A 23,891-nucleotide genomic window follows, 5' to 3' on the forward strand; every position below is an offset into this window, starting at 1 on the left:
GTTATTTGGGGGATTACATGGAGATACGGTCTGTGTTTCGGAAGGTTAAGAGAAACTAAAGTACATTATTTCCAATATCTTATTGGAAATATAAGTCAGGGATTTCCAAACACAAGTCACTTCCATTTTTATTTTATTTTATTTTATTTTATTTTATTTTACTTTGCTTAATTTTATTTTATTTTATTATCATTTTTTTAATTTGATTTTTTTTTTCAGTGCATGTTAATCAAAAGGTTAAGACAAACTAAAATACATTTTTCCAGTATCTTGATGGAAATGTAAGTCAGGGATCTCCAAACACAAGGCACTTCCATTTTTATTTTATTTTATTTTATTTTATTTTATTTTATTTTATTTTATTTTATTTTATTTTATTTTATTTTATTTTATTTTATTTTACTTCTTTTTTAAATTGTATTTATTATTATTATTTTTTATATAAATTTTACGGTGTATGTAAAACCCAACCCTAGTGGATTTTTTTTTCTGTTGTTTTCAATGTGAGCACCATGCTTTTTTAGAATGGCAGCAGTGTAAGTAGGTGCTGAGTGTATGTTACATGTGAAGTGCTTAGCAGTTTATATTTTTAAATCACAGTTGGAGAATGAGTTAAATGCAGTGCTGCAGAACAGTGTGTTTTGAAAGAAAGCAGGTATTTTAGTTATTTTAGCATTTTATTTCCTGTTGTTGTCAATGGAAGTGCCACATTTTTAAATAGCCAATAGCGTAGTGAGGCACTAAGTATTGCTGCCTCTAAAATTTCATACTTCCATACTATTCAGTACGCGAGCCGAGTAATATGTCCGAATTTATAGTATTGTAAAAACAGTATGCGAGAGTACCCGGATGACCTACTACTTCCTGTGAAGTTCTAAAGTGTGCATACAACGGATGTTATGCTATCTCATAATGCCATGCGGGATAATTCCTGAATTAGAGTGAAGCGACGCTACTGACGTGGGTAGGTCAAGTCATGACAATGACAAATAGCAGATGTAGCACATCTGAGCTCCATTCATACATTTATATTATATATAACAAACTTTCTAATTGTCGAGTAGAAAATTCAAATGTAGCCAATACTCAAGGATTTGGTGATTTCAGATGCAGCATGTGTGTTTACTGCCACATTTTTTAAATGCTCTAGTTGGAGAAGCACCCACAGCTGACTGTTTTTTGAAAGACACTGGCATTTTCAGCTGCGCAAAAACACTTCAGTGGACACATGCACTAAATGTAAAAAAAAGAAAATATAACAATATGCAAAATCTTATTTGTCAACGCTGTTACATTAGTACAAAGAATTACAAATAGTTTTCCAGAAAGGGATCGTGTGTGAACAGGCCCTTTTTGAAAATAACTGTAAATTCGTTATAGAAAAATTTTCCAGTAAGATTATCGGTAATTTGCTGGAATGCTGCTCTGTGTGACACAAAAGAAAAATTGCCTGTAAGAGCATGTTTTAGCGTGTTCAGTTTACCTGTCAGCTCTGCGTGAGGCACGTGCACGTGAAGAAGCACATCAGATTTGAGTAACATTAACCTACAACACCGGTAGTCTTTCATTTTTAACAATATTTTACTAGCTGCATTATTTTCATCAATGTTGCTCACAATATCCATCAGAATTTGTAATGTTGTCAGAAGTGTAAACAAAGCTGTTTTTATTGCCTCTGCTTTCATATGGCATTGATAGCGGATTTTTTTTTAGTTATTTGAACCGTCTGTAGGACAAAAGCAGCTACATGAGTGCTACAGTTTTAAATAAAAGTGTAGCATCAAGAAAAAGACGGACTCTCTTCATGTTTAATGCAAGCGTGGCCGATTAATGCCCATTTCTGATTAATGATGTCAAATACCAGTTTTTTGTAATGGATGTGTGAATGGTCCTTTCCGAAAAGAAAAAAAAATCTGGAACGTCCTTGCCTTTGTAAATCATTCTAGTAATTTTCTGGATAATTAATCAGTAACTGTGTGAAAGGGGCTTATGTTTATTTATTTATTTTCTAAACACAGTACATTAGCATGCTATTGTAATCATACTTAAAAAAACCTTAAACATTTTGCCAAATTACTTTGGTGTAAGAAGATCTCAGGTCACACAAAACTTTTAATGCTTAAAGGTAAATTATGGTACAGTAACAGATTTGAGTAAATATTTATAGACCAACATTTTTATAAGATGAACTTTATTTATAAGCAGTGGTTATATTGAATAAATAGGAAAATTACTATTTAGGTCATCATAAAAATAAATTTACTCAAAGAATTGTAATATATGTATTGTATACATGTATTGATTGCACTATAATACAAATAAAAAATATATACTAACAACCCAGTTCTTCAAAAAGAAATCAGGATGTTCAGCTATATAAGACATGCTTTTGCTTAAAATATTATTTTATTAGGACATCTTGTGATAATGACTGACAAATTATTAAATTATTTGCAAAATAAAACCGCTTAAAATAAGCTGACATAAATAATGACTTTGGACAACAAACAAACATAGTCATAGAATCACTGACATTTGATTAGGCTCTAACCACACACATGTAAATATTAAAATAATGCATGGAAAAGAAAGTGATGGCAGTCATAATGATTCATACAGTGATACCTCGTCTTGTCAATTATATGATGCAATGTGCAGTTTAACAATACTTCAGTTCATGTTACAGTTTTTACCCTGCATAATGTTCATTATTAAAGACACAAAAATTGATTATTTGTCCAATTTAAATAATGTGATGGTAATTATGGGCAATATGAGTTAAGCTGTAGGTTGAATGTTTATGATACTGAGCGTTATTTTATATAGCAGCACTTTAAATAAGATGAAAAATATCTTTGTCATGCAATGGTTACATGTATTATGAATGCCTACAAACACTTTCTGTAACTGTATAAGAAAAAAGCTGTTAAAAAAAGCCTTATTCATGCCATTTAACTGTATTCTCAATTTTAAACCCAAAGAAATGAAAGATTTTTATAACCCTTTTCTAAAGTGAGAAGCAATGTGGAGCACTGGAGAGCCTCCCTGTGTATCTCTTTTGCCTTTATTGTCAATTTCATGAGACTAATTTTGTACAACTCGTCTTTTGTTCAGTATTGTGTGCGGCGTAGACGTTCTGAAGCTCAAAAACAAATCCGATCTCTCTTTCTTAGTGTGACAGTGGCGAACAAAGGATTGAGAACAAAGTGCTGTCATTTGACGGATTTCTTCATTACTAAGTGTTGACGACATCATTGGCATAATTTTCTTTTTTTTGTTCTTCGGTAATAGAGGCCTCTCAAAAGCATTTACTTTGATTCTAGCCTCAGACACGGACATGGCCGTCTAATCTGAATTATGCCGAAAGTGTTTTGGACCCCGTCAGATGTTAACAACGGATGAATGGAGTGTATTATACAGCAATTTTCAAAAATAAAAGTTCTTCAGGTTTCTTTGAAATATCTGAGGTTGAACTCTTTTTCTCGACCATTATCTTGTGTGTAGGGCGAGGCAGTGACACAGTAGGTAGTGCTGTCGCCTTACAGCAAGAAGGTCGCTGGGTCGCTGGTTCAAACCTCGGCTCAGTTGGCATTTCTGTATGGAGTTTGCATTTTCTCCCTGCCTTTGCGTGGGTTTCCTCCGGGTGCTCCAGTTTCCCCCACAGTCCAAAAACATGCGGTACAGGTGAATTGGGTAGGCTAAATTGTCCGTAGTGTATGAGTGTGTTTGTGTGAATATTTCCCAGAGATGGGTTGTGGCTGGAAGGGCATCCGCTGCGTAAAAACTTGCTGGATAAGTTGGCGGTTCATTCCACTGTGGCGACCCCGGATTAATAAAGGGACTAAGCCGACAAGAAAATTAATGAATATCTTGTGTGCTTTGAGCTATATGTGTAGTCAGGAACGAAATAATTGTTGGAGTAATCCATATTTTCAATCACAACACAACAATTATGTGATAATTATTGGCTAATATGACAAGTTTTTAACAAAAAAAAAATAAAATAAAAAAATTAATTAAATAAAAATGTCCTTAAAAATTATGTAAAATATTAATAATAATAGTTATCCAATAATAACAAAGATAAATAATAATAATAATAATAATAATATTAATAATAATAATAATAATAAATATCCATAATAATAACAATAATATTAATAAGAAGTTATTATTATTATTATCATTTTCATTATTATTATTATTATTTTTAATATAATAATAATAATAATAATAATTATTATTATTATTATTATTATTATTATTATTATTATTATTATTAACATTATTATAATTATTATTATTATTATTGTTATTATTATTATTATTATTATTATTATTATTATTATTATTATTATTATTATTGTTGTTGTTGTTGTTGTTGTTGTTGTTGTTGTTATTTTTAACATTGTTATGATGATGATTATTATTATTATTATTATTATTATTATTATTATTATTATTATTATTATCATTATTACATCACAATTTATGTTATATAACAATTTATAAATTGCAAGGTCTAAATTTGCTTGGAAACTCAAGACATTTCATAACGTGACATGTCAAAATATCCCTATAGTACCACCAATAATATTTCAACAAAGGGCCCCTTGAGCTACACGCATATTAAGAATCTTGAAGTTAGATCTGTAACCCAACAGGAAGTTGGTGTTTTTTATTCTTTGTTTGTTTTGTTTTGTTTTGTTGTTTGTTTTGTTGACAGATCATCACAAAGTTATCCTCACTATAACAGATGAGTGTGCAGTAAAGTTATACATTTATTAATAAGCACTGTCATCAATATAAACATTTATTCATTTTCTTTTTGGCTTTGTCCCTTTGTTAATCTGGGGTCGCCACAGCGGAATGAACCACAAACGTATCCACCAAATGTTTTACACAGTCAAATCCACATATCAACTTGACCGTAGCTTGTTTTGTGTGTCGTCAGCATTATCTCAAGGTCACATACTTGTTGTTAAATGAAAATCTAAGGATGGTAACCCATCGTTTTAATGCTGTGCAAAACACAAGGTAATCAAACAAGCAATTAAGCATTATGGGGGGAAATAACTTCATGCTGTGCCCTTTGCAGGCTCCTTTCAGGTTTTTATGGCTCTTCCTCGGTCCAGACGTGTGCCAAATAGGAAGTCGACATTTAAGACCGTCTGCCATTCATCACTCTGAAATGAGGAGTGTTTTAGAAACAGTAGGAAAAGGTCAGCGTGGAGGTCAAACGTGTGTATTTTGCTGAAGCCTACTATAAACAAGCACATTCTTTTGAAATACAAATTGACGTTAGAAAGGAAGTTTTAATCTCAAGTCCATGATAAACTGATTGATGTTTCAAAAGGTCATAACTCTGACCAAACAGTCACTGATTACTCTTGATTCCGGCTCTCCTGTTCCCATTTCTAAACCGGTCCACTTTGTGTTTGTAAAACGAGACGCCGGATGAATTAAAGCAGATGAGGTGATCGTAATTCAACACACTGCTGGAGCGCCAGGGTAAGGGCAGTGGCAGTCATGGGAATATCTGAACCATTTTTTTCACCTAATTGCGAGTCAGTTAGAAACAGTTGGCAAGGACGTGTGTCTGGGGAGGCTTTAATGGAGATGAATGTAATGCCAGGAGAGAGAGAAGAACCCTGACCCGTCCGCCTATTTCTGTAGTCCGATAGCACCAAATTATCTCCATCTTCGCCTCTGAATATCAAGAAAGTTGTCTTATCATGCAGCTTGTTTTTTGCTGTTTATCCAAAGATAGAGTTTTGTCAAGGTTTTCATAAGAGTGTCTTTCCAGCTTTTGGAAATACATTAGTTTCACACTTTAATTTGAGTCTGTTTTTAACCCTTGTGTTTGCCTCCATATTTACACAGTTTTTAGAGTTATATAAACTTTCATCTAAAGACTTGTGTAGAATGTCAGAAATGAGTTTCGTTAGATTTGAAATTCAGTAGTCATGTCAAAGCAGTAAGTAAATCAGCAAACTATCATCTCAAAAACATAGCAAGAATTAGATGTTTGCTTCTAGTGAGGTCTTAGAGAACCTTGTTTATGTTTTTATCACCAGTAGGGTAGATTACTTTAATGGCCTCCTCACTGGCCTTTCCAAAATATACAGTCAGACAATTGCAGCTTATCCAGAATGCTGCTGCCAGGATTCTGACCATAACCAGAAAATTAGAGCACATCACACCTGTCCTCAGGACTTTTACATCAACCCGCAGTTACATTCAGAATAGATTTTAAAGTATTATTACTCGTCTATAAATCACTGTGTCCTAGGATCTCAATACACAACAGATATGCTCACTGAAAACAAACCTAACAGATCCCTCAGATCTTTAGGATCAAATAAATTTGACATTCCAAGAGTTCAGTTAAAGCGGTGTGAATCGGTCTTCAGCTACTACGTATCCCCGATGCAGGAATCAGCTTCCAGAAATGATCAGATGTGCTTCAACATTAGGCACCTTCAAATCAAGACTGTTAAGCTGTGCCTTTACTAAATGAGCGCTTTGCTACATCTGACAGATTGCATTATTATGTCTTTCTACTCTTTTTCATTCTTTAAAAGATGTTTAACAAACTTTAATCTGTTTTTATCTGTTTTTAATTGCTGTTTTTAATTTAATTGCTTTAATTGCTTCATTTATCTTGTTTCTTTTATTGCTGTTTATGTAAAGCACTTTAAATTACCATTGTGTATGAAATGTGCTAAATAAACTTGCCTTGTCTTGTCCTGCCTAAAATTGTAAAGCATTTTTTTCAATTATAGTTGTGGTTTTAATATTATAAATTTTTTACATGTTTGTTCTTTGTAGTTATACATGCAGAATACCCTTCAAAGTGCGGCAATGATGATGTTTTTAAATTATTTGGAAGGTTTTTGTATGATAACAAGACTCCAACAATGCTAACAAGGCATTTGAATACATAATAATAATAATAATAATAATAATAATAATAATAATAATAATAATAATAATAATAATAATAATAATAATGCTGCAAAAACAATTCTGAAATATATTTACAATTTTGTGTAGGTTTTCAATTTTCACTTTAAAGAAAAAAAAAAAAAAGGTTGACAAGCAGCCAAATGCAAAGTTTTGGGTTTTAATATATTTTAAAATCTAATTTATTCAAATTTATTCTAAGGTAATTTTCATTCTTATTACTCTGGTCTTTAGTGTGCCATGATCCTTCCATAAGATATCATTCTAATGCAATAGTTTGTTGTGCACAGAACATTTGAAATGGTTGACTGCAGTGGTGTTAAGCAACAAATTACAAATACTCAAATTACTGTTATTAAAGAGCCCATATTATACATGAAATAGGGTCATATCCTGGTTGTAAGGGTCTCCAACAACAGTCTAATATGCATGCAAGGTCAAAAAACACTTTCATGGTCTTATAATCTGCATTTATTTTGACCTAATTATCCCAGCGACTCCTGTATGAATCGTCCAGTGATTCATTTGTTCCCAAACCCCTCCTTAGCGCGGAGCTAATCTGCGCTGATTGGACCGATGACAGTCTGTCGCGATTGGTCGACTGCCTTCAGTCAGAGAGGGAAATGGCCAATAGCTAATCAGCAATTTAAAAAGTAATCACAGTTCATACACGCTCGATAGTATAGACGTGGATTTTAGCTGCCACACTATGGCGAGTGGATAGTGCCACGGATAACCGAACGAAGGAGACAGTCGTGTACTCGCCATACCACACATACACAAAAACACACACACACCTCCGGATGACAACGCTCCCGCTTCCGCCCGCACCCGCCAGGTTTTAGCCTGAGAACCCGCTCCATTTTCTGCCCGCCGCGCCCGGTCCCGCTAGAGCGGAGAACACAACCAAAAATCACCCAGTATACAGTCCAGACAGCCAAGCTGTCGTTCGTTCGTTCGTTCGCTCTCTCTCTCTCTCTCTCTCTCTCTCTCTCTCTCTCTCTCTCTCTCTCTCTCTCTCTCTCTCTCTCTCTCTCTCTCTCTCTCTCTCTCTCTCTCTCTCTCTCTCTCTCTCTCTCTCTCTCTCTCTCTCTCTCTCTCTCTCTCATACGCGCGCGTGCGCACTAACACACACACAAGCACCACGCAGACTCTCTCTTTCTAATTCGCATAGCAATATCCGTGATATTGCTAGACAGCCCGCTCCCGTCCCAAATTAAACCCGTTACCGACCGCTCCCGCGATTTATTCGGAAATTTATTCCCGCGGCTGTCCCCGCGCCAGATTTCTGCGGCGCGGGAATAAATTTCCGAATAAATCGCGGGAGCAGAACTCTAGCACGGAGCTCCATAAACAAACAGCACGCGTCGCGTTTTTAACGTGACTTTGCACGCGATAAGATCAAATATTTAGTTAACCTGATACAGTACACGCGGTTACAAGTAACAAATCACAACTAAATACATTTGCAAGCTAGAGTAAACGAGGCAACAACTTTAACCGCACGTACTTACACTTGAGAAATGGAAGAAACCCATCCTGACGTCCATCAGTTACTCTTTACTGATCCTTCCTTTAACAAACTCAGATGAAGTATTCTTTGTAGCATGTAGCTTCCAGAAGTTTCCAACTGCTTGGTTATAATGCTGATGTTTCATCTTTGGGTAGAGACTCAATATATCCATCTGCAGTGTGACTTCAATCGACCGGCATGTTTGTGTGCGTGTGTTTGTGGGTGTGCGTGTGTTTGTGGGTGTGTGTCTGGGTTTCTGCGTCAGAGGGCGGGGCCTCAGGTTTGAAATCTCCCGGGTTTGCACGTGCACGTGAATAACTTGGTTTCGTTCGTACGTCATGGCGAAACACCTAATGAGTCGGTATCAAGGCGACTCGTTTGAAGCACTATGAGTCGACTCTTTTATAAATGAATCAACCGTTTTAAACACTGTATTCTTACAGATTTAAGCCTTAGCTGGATACTTCGCTTCACTTAGAGCTGTGTTACACACTACATGGAGGGGAATTTTCAAAAACCCATAATATGGGCTCTTTAAGTGTTTTTTTCTTAGGACTTGTACTTTAATAAGTAGGTTTAAAAAATGTGTACTTTTACTTTTCCTTGAGTAACTTTTTAGTGCTGTATCGGTACTTTTACTCTACTATTTTCCTTCAACCTGTAACCGCTACTTTTTTTTTTGTTGTTTTTTGTCTATGGGGTTTGGCTGAGTAGAAAAACCAGTCCTGTGATTCCTGTCTAACCGCACATAGAAAGTAAATCGCATCATACTGAACTACCTCAATACATGGGGATTTTATAAATGCAGCAAACTGTTTAAAAGCATTAAAAGTGTCCAAGAAGATGTCCAAAATCTTTACATCAATGATCGAGAGACATGCCACTGATGAGATGATGAATGTCTACAGTTTGATGACTAAAATGGTGTTAAACAATCACTAACTGCAGTATAGAATGTTACGTTTGCACACACTAAAGATGTCAGCCGTTTATAGTGTAATACTCACTACTCTTTAGTACTAGTACTTTAGTACTCTCTATATAGTATTTATTAACCACAAAATTCAAAATAAACAGAAAACATTAAATAAATAGATATTTTTTTACAGCGTACATCGTCTTATATTTCTTGTATACCTTGTTTGTTCAAGTTTAAATGTAGAGCAGATTTCATTAACGTTGAGTAGCTTCTTTTGTGTCTCTCCAGCCTTTGAACTTCCATTAGATACACATTTCAATTTGAGTTTGTTGTTTGCTTTTAGAGTCGTCTCTTTACATCCCTATTTACTCAGTTTAAAAGTATCAAACTTTCTTCTAAAGCCATCTCTTTGCTAAAACCCATCCATCCGAGCTGACGCTAAGGAGAAAGTTCCCTTGCGTTTGATCGCACCGCTGTCTTTGTCTAGCCGGTGTTCTTGATCTCAAGAGCTTGTGTTTTGGGGAGAGCTGTTTTTTACACCGGGCACCTTGCAGAGATAGGGAATCAAAAAGTGGCTTAGTCAGCGCAGGGGCTGATGGGAACGGGCTCTCTACAGCTCTAGGGTTTCTGTTACAGCAGATCACTTTCTCCCCAAGTCTCATTTCAATAGTGTTAGTATGCTGCAACCCAACAGAGCCTCCGAGCAGAAAGCACACTGTCAGCACAATCGTCAGGCCTGCTCCATTCAGACTCTCACAGATATTCAGGACGCAGTTGTGGAAGTGTAGAGAGATGCATAGATAAAGGGAGAAAAGAAAAGATGGTGACAGAAGTTTGAAGACTTGATAAGGTCAAATAAAAGAGAAGGGGGAAATAAAACAAATGGAAAGTTGACGTTTGACATGCTTAGAATGGCAAACACCAAGCTGTTTATCTCTCTACATTTTATTAGTATTTCAAAAGTGCCAGCTATTTTGCGAGTGTTGTAGTTTTTTTTCTCTTCTAATTTAACACATTTCCATCATTGTGATTCCAGTATTTAGTGTTACATGACAACTTTTGATCCAGAAATCATTTTAATGTACTGTTTTGCTACTCGATCTTTTTATATTATTGTCAGGTTAAAAATAATTTCATTGAGTACATTTACATGGACACTAAAACTACTTTTTTATTCGCTTAAGACAATACTCTAATTAAGAGTCTACCATGTAAACAGCGATTAAAAAAATATATATATATCTGATTAAGGTCACAACCGAACTAAACAGAAATTGAATTCAGATGTGGAGTATACCAATTTTAGTTGCATTATTAAAGTGCATTACAGACATGTAAACACCTTAATCAAACTATTGCCATCATGTAGGATTTTCACTGCATGCGGTGTCAAATTCAGTTAAAAAATTCTCTTCCAGCAGTTCATGCTCACATCTGATATCTCGTTTGTGATGGAGGGCATGCATGAAATGTTCTTGACTGAAAGTGAAAGTGCCAAACTGCAGTTAAAGTTGACAAATTAAAAATGAAACACCCAAAATTACATGAAACTCCAGAGGAAACGTGGATAGCGCAATGCCGATAGCGCAATGCCGATAACGCAATGCCGTTAATCAAAGTATGTGCTTTAACATGTTAAAGGGGATCATAAAAGCAACTTATGGAAACACCTTAATCATATCATTGTATTATTCAGATTTAGGCTAATAATTTGATTTCCGATGTCCATGTAAACACAGTCACTGTTTAATATTTTTAACTGTTTTTAACTAATTTTTTCTATGATAAAAAAAAAGGTTTTTTTCCAAGGATCTGTGATGAATAGAAAGTTTAAATACACATTTTTGTAACACTTTTAATAAATAAAAAAAAATTAAATAGATTTAGGCTAATAATTTGATTTCCGATGTCCATGTAAACACAGTCACTGTTTAATATTTTTAACTGTTTTTAACTAATTTTTTCTATGATAAAAAAAAAGTTTTTTTTTCCAAGGATCTGTGATGAATAGAAAGTTTAAATACACATTTTTGTAACACTTTTAATAAATAAAAAAAATAAAATAGATTGTGCTAAAAATAATAATCAAATATAATTGTTCTAAACACCTAATCCACAAAATAACTAACTTTTCAACAAGTTTTCTTGAGTCTGAATTTAAGTGCCAGATTTTAAATATGAAAGAGCACGACAATGCTGAGGTAATACAAAAACATAATTATTTCAATATTTTTGTAATGTACGCAATATTTTTAGGTTAAGGACATAATTATTTCCCCAAGAACTCATTCTCTTTTTTTAATTTGAATAGAAAAAACAGCATGTTAGTTCTTACTAGCAGGATGTTAAACATAATGCTGGAAACATGCTAATTTGTGTTAGCAACTTATTAAACCTGGCATAATGTTAAAACAGAATGACAATATTATAATGTCAACAACATGATAGCTGTGTAATAAAGTGTATTAGAACTAGCAACATCATTCTTCTTTTTTATTTATCTTTCTTTCTTTTTTCTTTCTTTCTTTCTTTCTTTCTTTCTTTCTTTCTTTCTTTCTTTCTTTCTTTCTTTCTTTCTTTCTTTCTTTCTTCCTTTCTTTCTTTCTTCCTTTCCACTAAACTTGTGTCTTACAAAGCTGTTTCAAACAATGAAGCAAGGCTTTCTCAAGCCAACATTAAAAAAATGTCCTAACAAGCATTATTTCCTCATTTGGAAATAACTAAACACACCATTCAATTGTTTCAGTGGACTAAGTCAGTCAATCTATTCAAAATATCTTACTTAACTTTTGATTTGTGATGAATTAGAACTTCTTACTTCCAACATAAACTCATAAACATGGCCGTTTCAAACTAAGATGGGTGTCAAGACAACATTAGAAGACTGATTGGATATTGTTATACTTCCATGGCACGTTTTGGCAAACGGGTAGCTAAAAATTAATCTTTTGTATCTCATGGAAAGAAGAACATCCTACAGGTTTGGAACGGCGTAAGGGTGAATAAATGAAGACGGAATTAGCATTTTTAGACGGACTATTCTTTATTGTACAGTCTGCAGGACAGCGAGTCTTGAAGAATGGTGCTTGTGTGACAGCATATTAGACCAGGAAGGTAAATTGATATGTAAATTGAGTGAGCGACTCAAGAGAACAAGGAATATGAACCTGAAATGCGCTAGACCTTCACAGCTTTTTTCGCCCGTCAGCAAAGTACAATAGCAGGCCCATGCAAAGCGAACGTCTACTATCTGTCTCCTGTGTGTGTATGTGTGTGTGGCACAATGTTCCAGAGAGTGCATTAGGCAGCACAAAGTGATTTGTCCTCATAGTGTTCAGGCTGTACCGAGAGAGCACAGGCCTTGCTGAACAAAAGCAAGCAGCGTTCACTCATTTACTGGAGGAACTCTGGGAGATTGGAGTCGTTCATCAGAATGATGCTCTCTGCTTTGTTCTTCAAGGAGAGATGTTTTGTCAATATAAGATGCTTTTTTGTTTCCTCCATTAGATTTCTGGATGACCTGTCATCCATATAGATACAGTGAGAATAGCTTCATAAGATTTGTGGTCCTCAATATCCGCATACACGTTTTATGTTAAGGGAAATTTATGCTAGGTATAGGTATATACAGCATAGAATGTGCACACTTCATTTCAAAACAGGTACATTTACAGCCAAGCCAAGTCTTCTGCCTTTTTTCTAAAGCATGTGGAGTTTATCAATATAGCAGCTTTACATAGATGCAAAATGAGAAGAAGACATAACAGTATTTCATATTATGGAATATATTCAGCATATCAGATAGTAAGCAGAGTAGAGGGAGAATGCTGCTGTAGTTTTAGTTGAAATAAACCAATTCAGTTCAGTTTAATATAAACTATTGAAGGACACTCTGAATTACAATTAAAGTAGATTTGTTGTACATTATTATACATTGGAAAAATACATGTTTTATAATTAAGAATATATAAAATCAAACGTAATTGGTGTCTATACCACATTTTGTTTTGTGTATTGTGTTTATACCACAATAAATTAGTAAGTAACAAGTTGCCATTGATTATATAGGTAAAGTAATAATTAAATAATAAACAGTAAAAATGTGTCAGTAAATACAATAATGAATGAATAAATAATGTAGTTATTTAATGTAAAACACACTGACATTAATGAATTAATAAATAATATATATAAAAGAACAAAAATTTTTCAGTTGGACACTATACAAAAAAATAAGCTGTGATTTTTATGGGAAAACAGTAACCTGGTTAGCAGAAAGTTTTCTTATTAAATACGGTGAATAACCCTTTTATGACTATTTATAGCTTTTTTTTTACATTAGTATGATTCTTTTAATTTTTTTCTCATCAGTTATGTATGAATTTTATCTTATAAATCTAATTGTGATAATTAATGTTTATTGCATTACTTTCATATGTGTTTACCATGATGGTCAACACATATTATTATGCTTGTGAAATCATCATATGATTTTCTCACCTGATTTTGGTTGTGTTTTTGTCTGTGTGTTACAAAAGCACAATGTAGATCATAATGCTACAAAACATTTGTGTATTAATGTTGTGTAAGTTAAAGAAATACAGTAGTTTACTGTTCATTTAGAAATGTTTCTGCTTTATTTTTAACTCTAAATTTCTGGCAGCCACAAATGCATTTTTTTTTACCGCAGAATTTATGGATTTCTTTTTACAGTGTATGAATTAATAATTGAAAGTCCAGCGCCTTTGCCGGTCCAAACCGCATACACATTGCTTAATACACACAGGATGTACAAAAATATGAAAATATATTTACATATGAAAACTATTTAAAAGATTAAAGTGTTACAAAAATGATTATTTTCTACATAAATATAAAAACCGCTACCTCAATTTGCAGTTGTATAATTTTATCATTAGCAGTAATATTTGTTATATTCATATTTATATTTCTTTTATTAAAAACAAGTTACGATTTGTCCACATGTTTTGAAGACGTATGCATCACCATATGGGGAAAAAGAATAGGATGTGTGTTTGATCACACTTTGTTTTTTTTTTGTTCATTTATTTGTTTGCTGGAAATAAGAACTAAATGTAGAAATAGTTTTGAAACAAATCTTTGCGCTTAAACTAAATTGTAGGCTAATGGATGTCTTCAGTGGAGTGAATTCCACCTTTTCCTTATTCCATGAAAGCAAAGGAGTAAAGAGTAAAAGTAAAGAGAAACTAAAGAGGCTGAATGGCGGAGGCTCATTCTTTATGCTCATGCAGATGGTCCGCTTAACTGTTTTCTCGCTAGTGAAGTGTTCAGTTTTTCAACTTACGAAGTCCCCCATGTAAATAGCAAACGGGCCATGGCGTGAAGCAACTGACTCTTAAAAGGAATGAGAGATGAGACTCGTATTGGTTTGATTAGTTTGCACATTATGCTCAAAACACACCCAAAACTCATTAAGAGAATAAGCATAACCTTGTTAGACCATGCACCAGGGCACAGAGCAAGTTTTTCTATCCTTAAAGTAGCAAAACTGGATTTGGACATGCCCTTAATGCTTTTCCCTTATGCACTTTAGACTTTGCGCCTAGATCTGTAAAATATAGCTGATTATTAACATCTTTCCCCATTTATTTAGACAGCATAAAATATTTGCAGAACTAAAAAAGTTTTGTTGGCTGTACTACAAAGATGAACGCATCATGAACTGACTTGATTCAGCTGTGTCTAGAAACCTCTTTTTTCCCCCTTCACCTTAAAGCAGGTCATGATGAAGATGCTTGACTGAAGATCTCCTTGAACCAAATCAGCCTCGGTAACTTCCCACGTGTAACTGCCTAATCTTTTATGCTCCCTCACAAACAGCATTACGCTTTAATGAGACGCTATGAGGGAATTACCTTTCCCTTCTTCAGGTTCTTTCCCATGTCGAAACTCCCCTCTGCAATTGTCTCAAAGTAAGAATCACCCTCGACAGCTAATCCGAGAAGAAAACGCAGAAGTCTCTCATTACAATCAAGCACTAGTACATTTTAAAATCATCTTTTGATTATAATTGGTTCGGGGTGAGATCCAAGGCCGTCCGTAAGCAGTTGAGTTTGGGATAAGAGTCGACAGATGAGCTGGAGGCTTCTGCCTTTTAATTTGGCAGTAATGATGAGGAGACGGGCCGCCCATGCCAGGGTCACCAGAGCCCAGCCATGGCGAGTTGGCAGGTTGGAGCTGTGATTGCGTGGCAGCAGAGAGAGTGAGAGTGAATGTGTCTTTGGCAGGCGCACTGATATACCACACAGACACATGTGCTACAGGATGCCAGTCTTGATCATCCTCCATCACTTCAGTTTGATGGTGATTTTATTTGGCTGAATCAAACACAAGCTTGTCATCGTGTAAACGACACTAATTGGCTGGACTGATGGATCCCCCTACATGTGTGTGTATTTGCATGTGTGTCTGTGTATGCTTGTGTGGAATCCTCGACTCTTCTTACTGATGTCAAGGAGGATGTCAAAATAAATGGGACAAATGTGGCATTTAACAGGAAGGATGGTTGAAGGTCATCAAAAGTTGAAAACACGTCTCTCGTTAAAATTGTAACTTTCCTTTCGTGTTTCGTAGACGCAATTTGATGGAATCAGCTAATGTAAAAGCTGTTTAATATAACAGTGCGCAGCTATGCAGTCTGAAAAGTGACAAACCCAAAAGCGTGTGTGTGTTTGTGTGTTGTTAGAGCTTAATCCTTAATCCATTTACAGAGCATATAGTGTAAAAGTATGATTTTTGGATAGATAGATAGATAGATAGATAGATAGATAGATAGATAGATAGATAGATAGATAGATAGATAGATAGATAGATAGATAGATAGATAGATAGATAGATAGATAGATAGATTGATAGATAGATAGATAGATAGATAGATAGATAGATAGAAAGAAAGAAAGAAAGAAAGAAAGAAAGAAAGAAAGAAAGAAAGAAAGAAAGAAAGAAAGAAAGAAAGAAAGAAAGAAAGAAAGAAAGAAAGAAAGAAAGAAAGAAAGGAATAGTTATATATAGTTATAGTTTCAGTCACTAGAAATTACCCATTAATAGAAAACAGGAATGTGTTGTGAAAGCGCAAAGCATTCTGGGTATTTAGGACAAGATAGCCTGATTCCCTTTAATCCCTATTGATGTATTGTATCATACACTCATCAGCAATCAACTGTAAGTACTCACATTACAAATACTGAAGAAAATCATATCTGGATCTGTTTTTTTTTTTTTGCTGCAGCTTGTTGATATGCTGTCAGTTATAAGTAAAATCGTTCATTTATTCGATCTGACCCTCTGCGGTCGTACACAACTTTTCTTCTCAGGCACAAAAAGAGCATTGATAAAGGTATTTACACATTAGTTAATTTTATTCTCAGTGCTTGTGAGATGTTTTTTTTTTTTTTTTTTTGATTCACATCTGCTGAGTGCTCCTCGGTTTGTCCACAAACATGGCCGAACGCAACTCGCTATGATGTAGCTTCCCGAGCTTTATTAGTTTGTTTGTTTGTTCATTTGTTTGTCCTTTCATTTGTTTGTCCATTTGGTTGGTTGGTTTGGTTTGGTTTGGTTTGGTTTGGTTTGGTTTAGGTTTGTTGGTTTGGTTTGGTTGGTTGGTTAGTTGGTTTGGCTTGGTTGTTTAGTTGGTCCGTTTGTTTTTTAGTTTGTTGGTTGGTTCATTTTTACGTCTGTACGTTCGTCTGTTGGTTTGCTGGTTTATTGGTTCATTCATTCGTTCATTCGTTGGTCCATTCATTTGTTTGTTCGTTGGTTGGTTGGTTGGTTTGTTGGTTCCTTCATTTATTTGATTGTTTATTCGTTTGTCCATTTGTTCGTTCGTTTGTCCAACCGTCCATCGGTTCATTCGTTAGTTCATTCGTGCATTTGGTAATGCATCCATTCATTTATTTATACATTCCTTCATTCATTCATTCATTTGTTGATCCATTTGCTTAAAGCGATAGTTCACCTCAAACTGAATATTTTGTCATCATTTACTCACCCCTTACTTGTCACAAACCTGTTTTAGTTTCTTTCCTCTATTAAATACAAAACAATTTATGTTGGAAACCAGTAACTATTGATTTCATAGTATGATATTTGTTTTTCCTACTATGGAAGTCAATGGGTACTGGTTTCTAGCATTCTTCAAAATAGCTTTTTTTTTTTTTTTTTGTCTAACAGAAAAAAAGGAAACTTTATTTGGGTTTGGAAGCATATGAGGGAGATTAAATGGTGAGTAAATGTTCCTTTTTGGGGTGAACTAATCCTTTAACTTCATGTTGCTCATTTAGTGCTATACATTTATGTTTATGTATCTCATCCAATGATTTTATGAAAAGGTGAACTTGTTCAAATGTGAAACTGCTGTTATTTTTTAATTGCAATTACCATGTTCCGTCAGAAGACAAGCTTCAGGGGTCTTTTATGCGGAAATTGCCACTGCAATTAGTTAACAAATGACTGTGAAGGGGGCCTGTTGTTTTGCCGTGATGTTTAAAATGCTGCTATGCCTTTAGGAGCTTTTATACTGGGTGTGTTGCACTATATTGCTGCAGGCAAAGGCAGACGGTTTCCAAATCGTACCCACGGAGACCCAGAACACCAGTGGGTATTTTTAGACATTCCAACGTGCCCTCAGAGACTATATTCACAGATGTGCTACTGCGCACAACACACACACACGCACACACACACACACACACACACACACACACACACACAGACTTTTTATCGGGGCATACACTTATTCAGACTCCTATTTGAACACTTTTATTCTTGTTTTAGGTTGCATACTCATTCAGACCCAATTAAGGGGAGACACTACTGGCAAAAAACTAAATCTTTTCATGCACCTGTCAATTTTGAGATGTTAGGCTTTTTGGATTTTTATAAAGTGTTTTTGTTTTTGTTGTTGTTGTTGTTCATTCGTTCATTCATTCATTCATTCATTCATTCATTCATTCATTCATTCATTCATTCATTCATTCATTCATTCTTTCTTTCTTTCTTTCTTTCTTTCTTTCTTTCTTTCTTTCTTTCTTTCTTTCTTTCTTTCTTTCTTTCTTTCTTTCTTTCATTCTTTTCCTTAAAAGGATAGTTCACACCAGACTGAAAATCATGTCATCATTCGCTCACCCTTATATATTATTTTGAAAAATGTTAGAAACCGTTAACCATGGACACCCATGGTATTTGTATTTCCTACTATGGAAGTTAATGGATTTCTAGAATTGTTCGAAATAGCTTATTTTGAATTAGCTTTTTTTTTTTTTTTTTAGAAATAGAACATTGAATAGAACATAAAATACACTTTAAGGTGATTTTCTTATATTATTTTATCAATTTGTGTCTGTAGATTCCAATTTCAGAAATCACCATGTCAGATGATTGAGTTAAATAATAACAGATTTTTGTTTTCATATTACTAAGTCAGTTTCTATAATATTCGGTCATTAAAATTTAATGTTTAAACATGAAAATAAGGAATTATTCAATCAAAAAAATATAAAATCTTCTGAGACTTTTTGTTCTGTGTGTTTATGTAATTCCAACTTAATTGGAATATTGAGTAGGGGCGGGGCTTTTGTGCACCATTCCCTCTTAGCAAATTAACGGTAGGAGGGGTGTGGTTTAGAATTTTGTGGCTGAAATTGTCAAACTTGCGTTACAAGTTGGACTGCCACTTCAAACGCTGAAGCAAATGGTCAGACTGCTTTTGAAGGTTACAGTTTTTTTATTTATTTTTATTTATTTTTTTTGGGGGGGGGGGGGGGGGGGGGTTATTGTGTAGTGTGCTTTACACACACAGGGAATTTGTTTCGGCTACAGAAGCTTCCAGTGTACATAAAGTGACAAGTGACGACTCGAAAATCAATATGAAAAAAAAATGACAAACATTAAACAGACATGCAAAAAAATCTGAATGTTGAATTGCATGTACAGATTTGTTACACATATATAAGTTATGAGGTGCTGTTTACAAATGCGTATAAGAAAGTAATGCATTGCATATTGTTATAAGATGCTGTGTAAAAGTGAATATGAGAAAATTGCCCTGTGCATTGCCCATGCACAGTAGGAGAATCTTTAACTGTTCATGAGGTAGATAACTTGAGGAAAGAAACTTTTCTTGTGTCTGGCTGTTTTTGTGCTTGGTGCTCTGAAGCGCAGACCATGGTAACAGTTCAAACAGGAAGTGTGCTGGGTGTGAGGTGTCCAGAGTAATTTTGCAAGCCCATATACTCACTCTGGAAAGGTACAGTTCTTGAAGTGTAGGAGGGGTACTGCCAGTGATTCGTTCAGCAGATCGGACTGTTCGTTGTAGTCTACGGAGGTCTGTTTTTGCAACTGAGCCGAACCAGATGGTGATTGAAGTGTAGAGAATGGATTGGATGAACATAAACAGAATAATTATTCAGCTAAAGAATATCACTGTGCTTAAAAAAAAATTGATTCATTTAGTTTAAACAAAAATAGCAATTTCTTCATAATTTATTCTCCACAAAACAATATCTTCGGAAGAATGTTAGATCTGTAGCCATTGACATTCATAGAAGGAACATAAAATACTATGGAATTCAAAAGCTGCTGCATTCCAACTGTCTTCAATGTATCCTATTTCATGTTCAACAGATGATAGAAACCCAAACATCTTTGTGATAAGTAGAGGATTAGTAAATAATGACAATATGTATTTTTTTTGTGTGTGTGTGTGTGTGTGTGTAAAGTATCTCTTTACAGCTGTGTATGCGGACTGGAAAGCAGTGATGAATGTTTCAGCTGAGTTGAATATATGAAGGAAATTTCATGTTCTTCAGAAGCATGGAAAAAATCATAATCTTTTCCTCATTCTAGTAGAGTCCAGAATGGCAAGTTTATGGCTTGTTTATAAAATATACCTTTTTATAGGAGATGCTTTTGTCTTTTTTATGTGTTTCAGACATTGTGGCTACATTAAAGCAAAGCAAGATCCAGATGAAGAAAAAATGCAGTTTCAGAATGGCAGAGGTACTGTATGATGGCCAACATAACCCACATACACAAAACATTATTAGATTGTCAAAACAAACGACTGTTTTTATCGGTAACATAAATGTAAAAGGTTTCTTTTCCAGCCTCAGCTGTGAAATAAATCACAAACTTGTTCTACATCAACATAGAGTTTATCTTTTTTTATGTTTTTTAGAAGACTCTTTTGGTTTATGATGCTGTCATGGCTTGGCATTAATTTGGGCTCAAAATCCCTCATGTGTGATCTCTTTTTTTACCTATTGCAGTGAAGCTGCCAGGAAGCAGGACGTACATTCACCCGCACACTTATGAGGACCCAAATCAAGCCGTTCGGGATTTTGCTAAGGAAATTGATGCCTCCACTATACGTATCGAGAGAGTTATAGGGGCAGGTGAGACTCTTCTGTAGATCAGATTTTGGAAATAAATCATGAAAAAAATAATAATATGGAAACAACTTGAAAATTCTATTTTATCTGGATTTACAATTTATTCATATGTGTTTGAGTTTTAGAATTGAGTTTTAGCATTTAGATTTGTGTGAATTTTACAAATAAATGCTAATTGCATAATATAGCAAAATCATAATATTTATAAACAATATCAATTATTTTACTTCAGAGTTAAGAAATTAATATATCCTGATACAAACATGCTTTTCAATACCAATTGAAACCTTTTAAAATTATTATTCTGACCTTTTTTTCTGAAATTTAAAAAAATAATAATAATTATTTAAATAAAAAACAAACAAGTAAATAAATACATTTGATGGAAATTGTGTCAGAAAATTGAACAAAATAAATATTACTATTTTACTCAAACTCAAACTTAACAAATCCAGTAAATACAAATAAACAAATCCAAGGAGAGTTTTCAAGTGGTCACATTTTTACTCCACAGCCTTATATATTATACAAATCATGTCGTTTTCAATTTTTGTTACATCTGTTTTTTGTTCAGTGTATAAAACGAGTGAAAGTGCAGTTGTGTGCAAGTATATGATAACAGAGGTTTCTATTTGCCCTAATTATAGAATGTCTGCAGACTGTAATCCTCACACACAAAGCTGCTGTTTGAAATACTGAGCTGTTAATGCCGTATATCTCTGCGTCTGAACTTGGCTTTGAAATCTCATTTTCCTCAGCATATGCTTTTTCTATGAGCAAGTGTCTGTTTCTCCATCTTTTTTGTCTTTTATCCTGCCTCTTCCTTTCTTTCAATGTCTCATTTCCTCTTTTTCTTCATCTGCTTGCAATAGTGTGCAATAAAGTTCTTTAGGGCTTTAGAAGCTCTGAATTAGAAGATATCATGGAAAAATAATGTGTATGAGAGAGAGAAGGGGACACATGTTTAACCAAGACAAGTTTGACTGATATATTATTCATCAAATAATAGAGCTTTGCCCAATCTCATTCTCAATTGAACAACTCTGATATAAAGCTTTCTGGATTATTTGATTATCATTGGCCAGAAATGCAGTTATGCAGTAAATATTTGGATGACTGCTTTTCATTGGGTTAGCAATTTAATGTAATTCCTTGAAATAAATTAAAACAATACAATAAAAATACAAATAATACATTTCCTCATGAGTACTTTTCAGAAATATACAGTTGAAGTCAGAATTATTAGCGCCTCTGTATATTTTTTTCCTAATTTCTGTCTTACGGAGAGAAGATTTTTTCAGTACATTTCTAAACCTTATAGTTTTAATAACTCATTTCTAATAACTGATTTATTTTATCTTTGTCATGATGACAGTTAATAATATTTTACTAGATGTTTTTCAAGACGCTTCTATACAGCTTATAGTGACATTTAAAGGTTTAACTAGGTTAATTAGGTTAATTCTAGTCAAAATAAAACAAATAAGACTTTCTCCAGAAGAAAAACTATTATCAGACATACTGTAAAAATTCTTACTGTGAAATATTTAAAAAAGAAAAAAATCAAAAGGGGGCTTATAATTCTGACTTCAGCTGTAACTTGCTGACTTTTTCCCAGTACTGGGTTTTGGCTGGAAGGACATCCGCTGTGTAAAACATTTGCCGCAGTAGTTGGTGGTTCATTCCGCTGTGGCGACCCTTAATAAACAAAGGACTAAGCCGAAGGAAAATGAATAAACTTATCGGCTTCCATTTCTCACTTTCTGCATGAACAAATAAAAATAAACAAAAAAACAATTTAGATTTATCGAGTGGTAAGTAAACTGACGTTGCTGCATCTTTTACTATTACATTACAAAGTATGTCACATCCTAATGTCACTTGTCTTTATGGAATCTTTACAGGTTGTGTGAATGCATGAACAGATTCCAAAAACTGAAAGTGTGCACTGGGACAAATGATTTTAGTATAAATAAATGAAGAAACATGTTGCTTTTAAAACTATTCGTTGACAACTTAAAATATGGAGTAAACCTGTTGCCTTTACAATTTTAAGTAAATTAACTATGTGAATATTTATAAAAGTTAAAGCAAGTTAACAGTTCCAAGTTACAATGGGTTTACTCATGTTTATAAGTAGAGTCAACTTGTTGGTTTTAAGGCAGCAAATTTACTCACTTTTTTTAAAGTAAAGTAAATAACTACTTTTTACAGAGTTATTGAATCCAAGGACAATTCCCAGAACACATTAGCCATGTATTTTCTATAATCTCAGTACGAAAGTGTCTATATCAGAAATGCCAAAAGTTGGCCCATGGTAATCTTTGATTTGTCCTGCCATCCAATCTGAAAAGAGAGTGAGAATGATGGGTAGGTGGTTGTTGCAAATCCCTTTGACAGAGATCGACATTTCAAAATTAACGTAACCTATTGTTTATTTGTTTTATTGCTAAGCTACAAAAAGCCAACTTAAATTAAATTATTCAATTAAAAGTTGTAAATGAATCAAACTTTTAAAGAGCCCATATTATACATGAAATGGGGTCATATCTTGGTTGTAAGGGTCTCCAACAACAGTCTAATATGCATGCAAAGTCAAAAAACACTTTCATGGTCTTATAATCTGCATTTATTTTTACCTAATTATCCCAGCGACTCCTGTATGAATCGTCCAGTGATTCATTTGTTCCCAAACCCCTCCTTAGCGCGAAGCTAATCTGCGCTGATTGGACCGATGACAGTCTGTCACGATTGGTCGACTGCCTTCAGTCAGAGAATGAAATGCCCAATAGCTAATCAGCAATATAAAAGTAATCACAGTTCATACGCGCTCCATAGTGTAGGCGTGGATTTTAGCTGCCACACACACACACACAAACACACACACACCTCTGGACGACAACGCTCCCGCTTCCGCCCACACCCGCCAGGTTTTAGCCTGAACCCGACCGCTCCCGCTTATATTTAGAATTTCTTGTCCCGGTGCCCGAACCGCCCCGTTTTCTGCCCGTCGCGCCCGATCCCGCTAAAGAGCGGGGGAGAACATAACCGAAAATCACCC

General features: G+C 34.4%; 1 protein-coding gene and 1 long non-coding RNA gene across 7 annotated transcripts in view; both read left to right on the top strand.

Moving 5' to 3' along the window:
* Window positions 1-23,891, top strand: part of epha4b (eph receptor A4b) — a 242,909-nt gene that overhangs the window by 175,541 nt on the left and 43,477 nt on the right. For all 6 annotated transcript variants that reach the window (XR_015477916.1, XM_087239983.1, XM_087239979.1 and 3 more), the window contains 2 exon segments: window positions 20,371-20,438; window positions 20,708-20,833. Coding sequence is in view for 5 of the 6 variants with exons in the window: in XM_087239983.1 (XP_087096109.1) it covers window positions 20,371-20,438; window positions 20,708-20,833 (194 nt within the window). In the remaining variant the exon portion in view is untranslated.
* LOC147846448 (uncharacterized) lies at window positions 13,466-16,220 on the top strand. The gene is made up of 2 exons (XR_015478836.1): window positions 13,466-14,698; window positions 14,783-16,220. It is a non-coding gene; the product is annotated as an uncharacterized LOC147846448 (long non-coding RNA).

This window comes from Danio rerio, chromosome 2 (genome assembly GCF_052040795.2).
Source record: "Danio rerio strain M-AB ecotype USA chromosome 2, GRCz13ab, whole genome shotgun sequence".
Classification (NCBI taxonomy): Eukaryota; Metazoa; Chordata; class Actinopteri; order Cypriniformes; family Danionidae; genus Danio; species Danio rerio.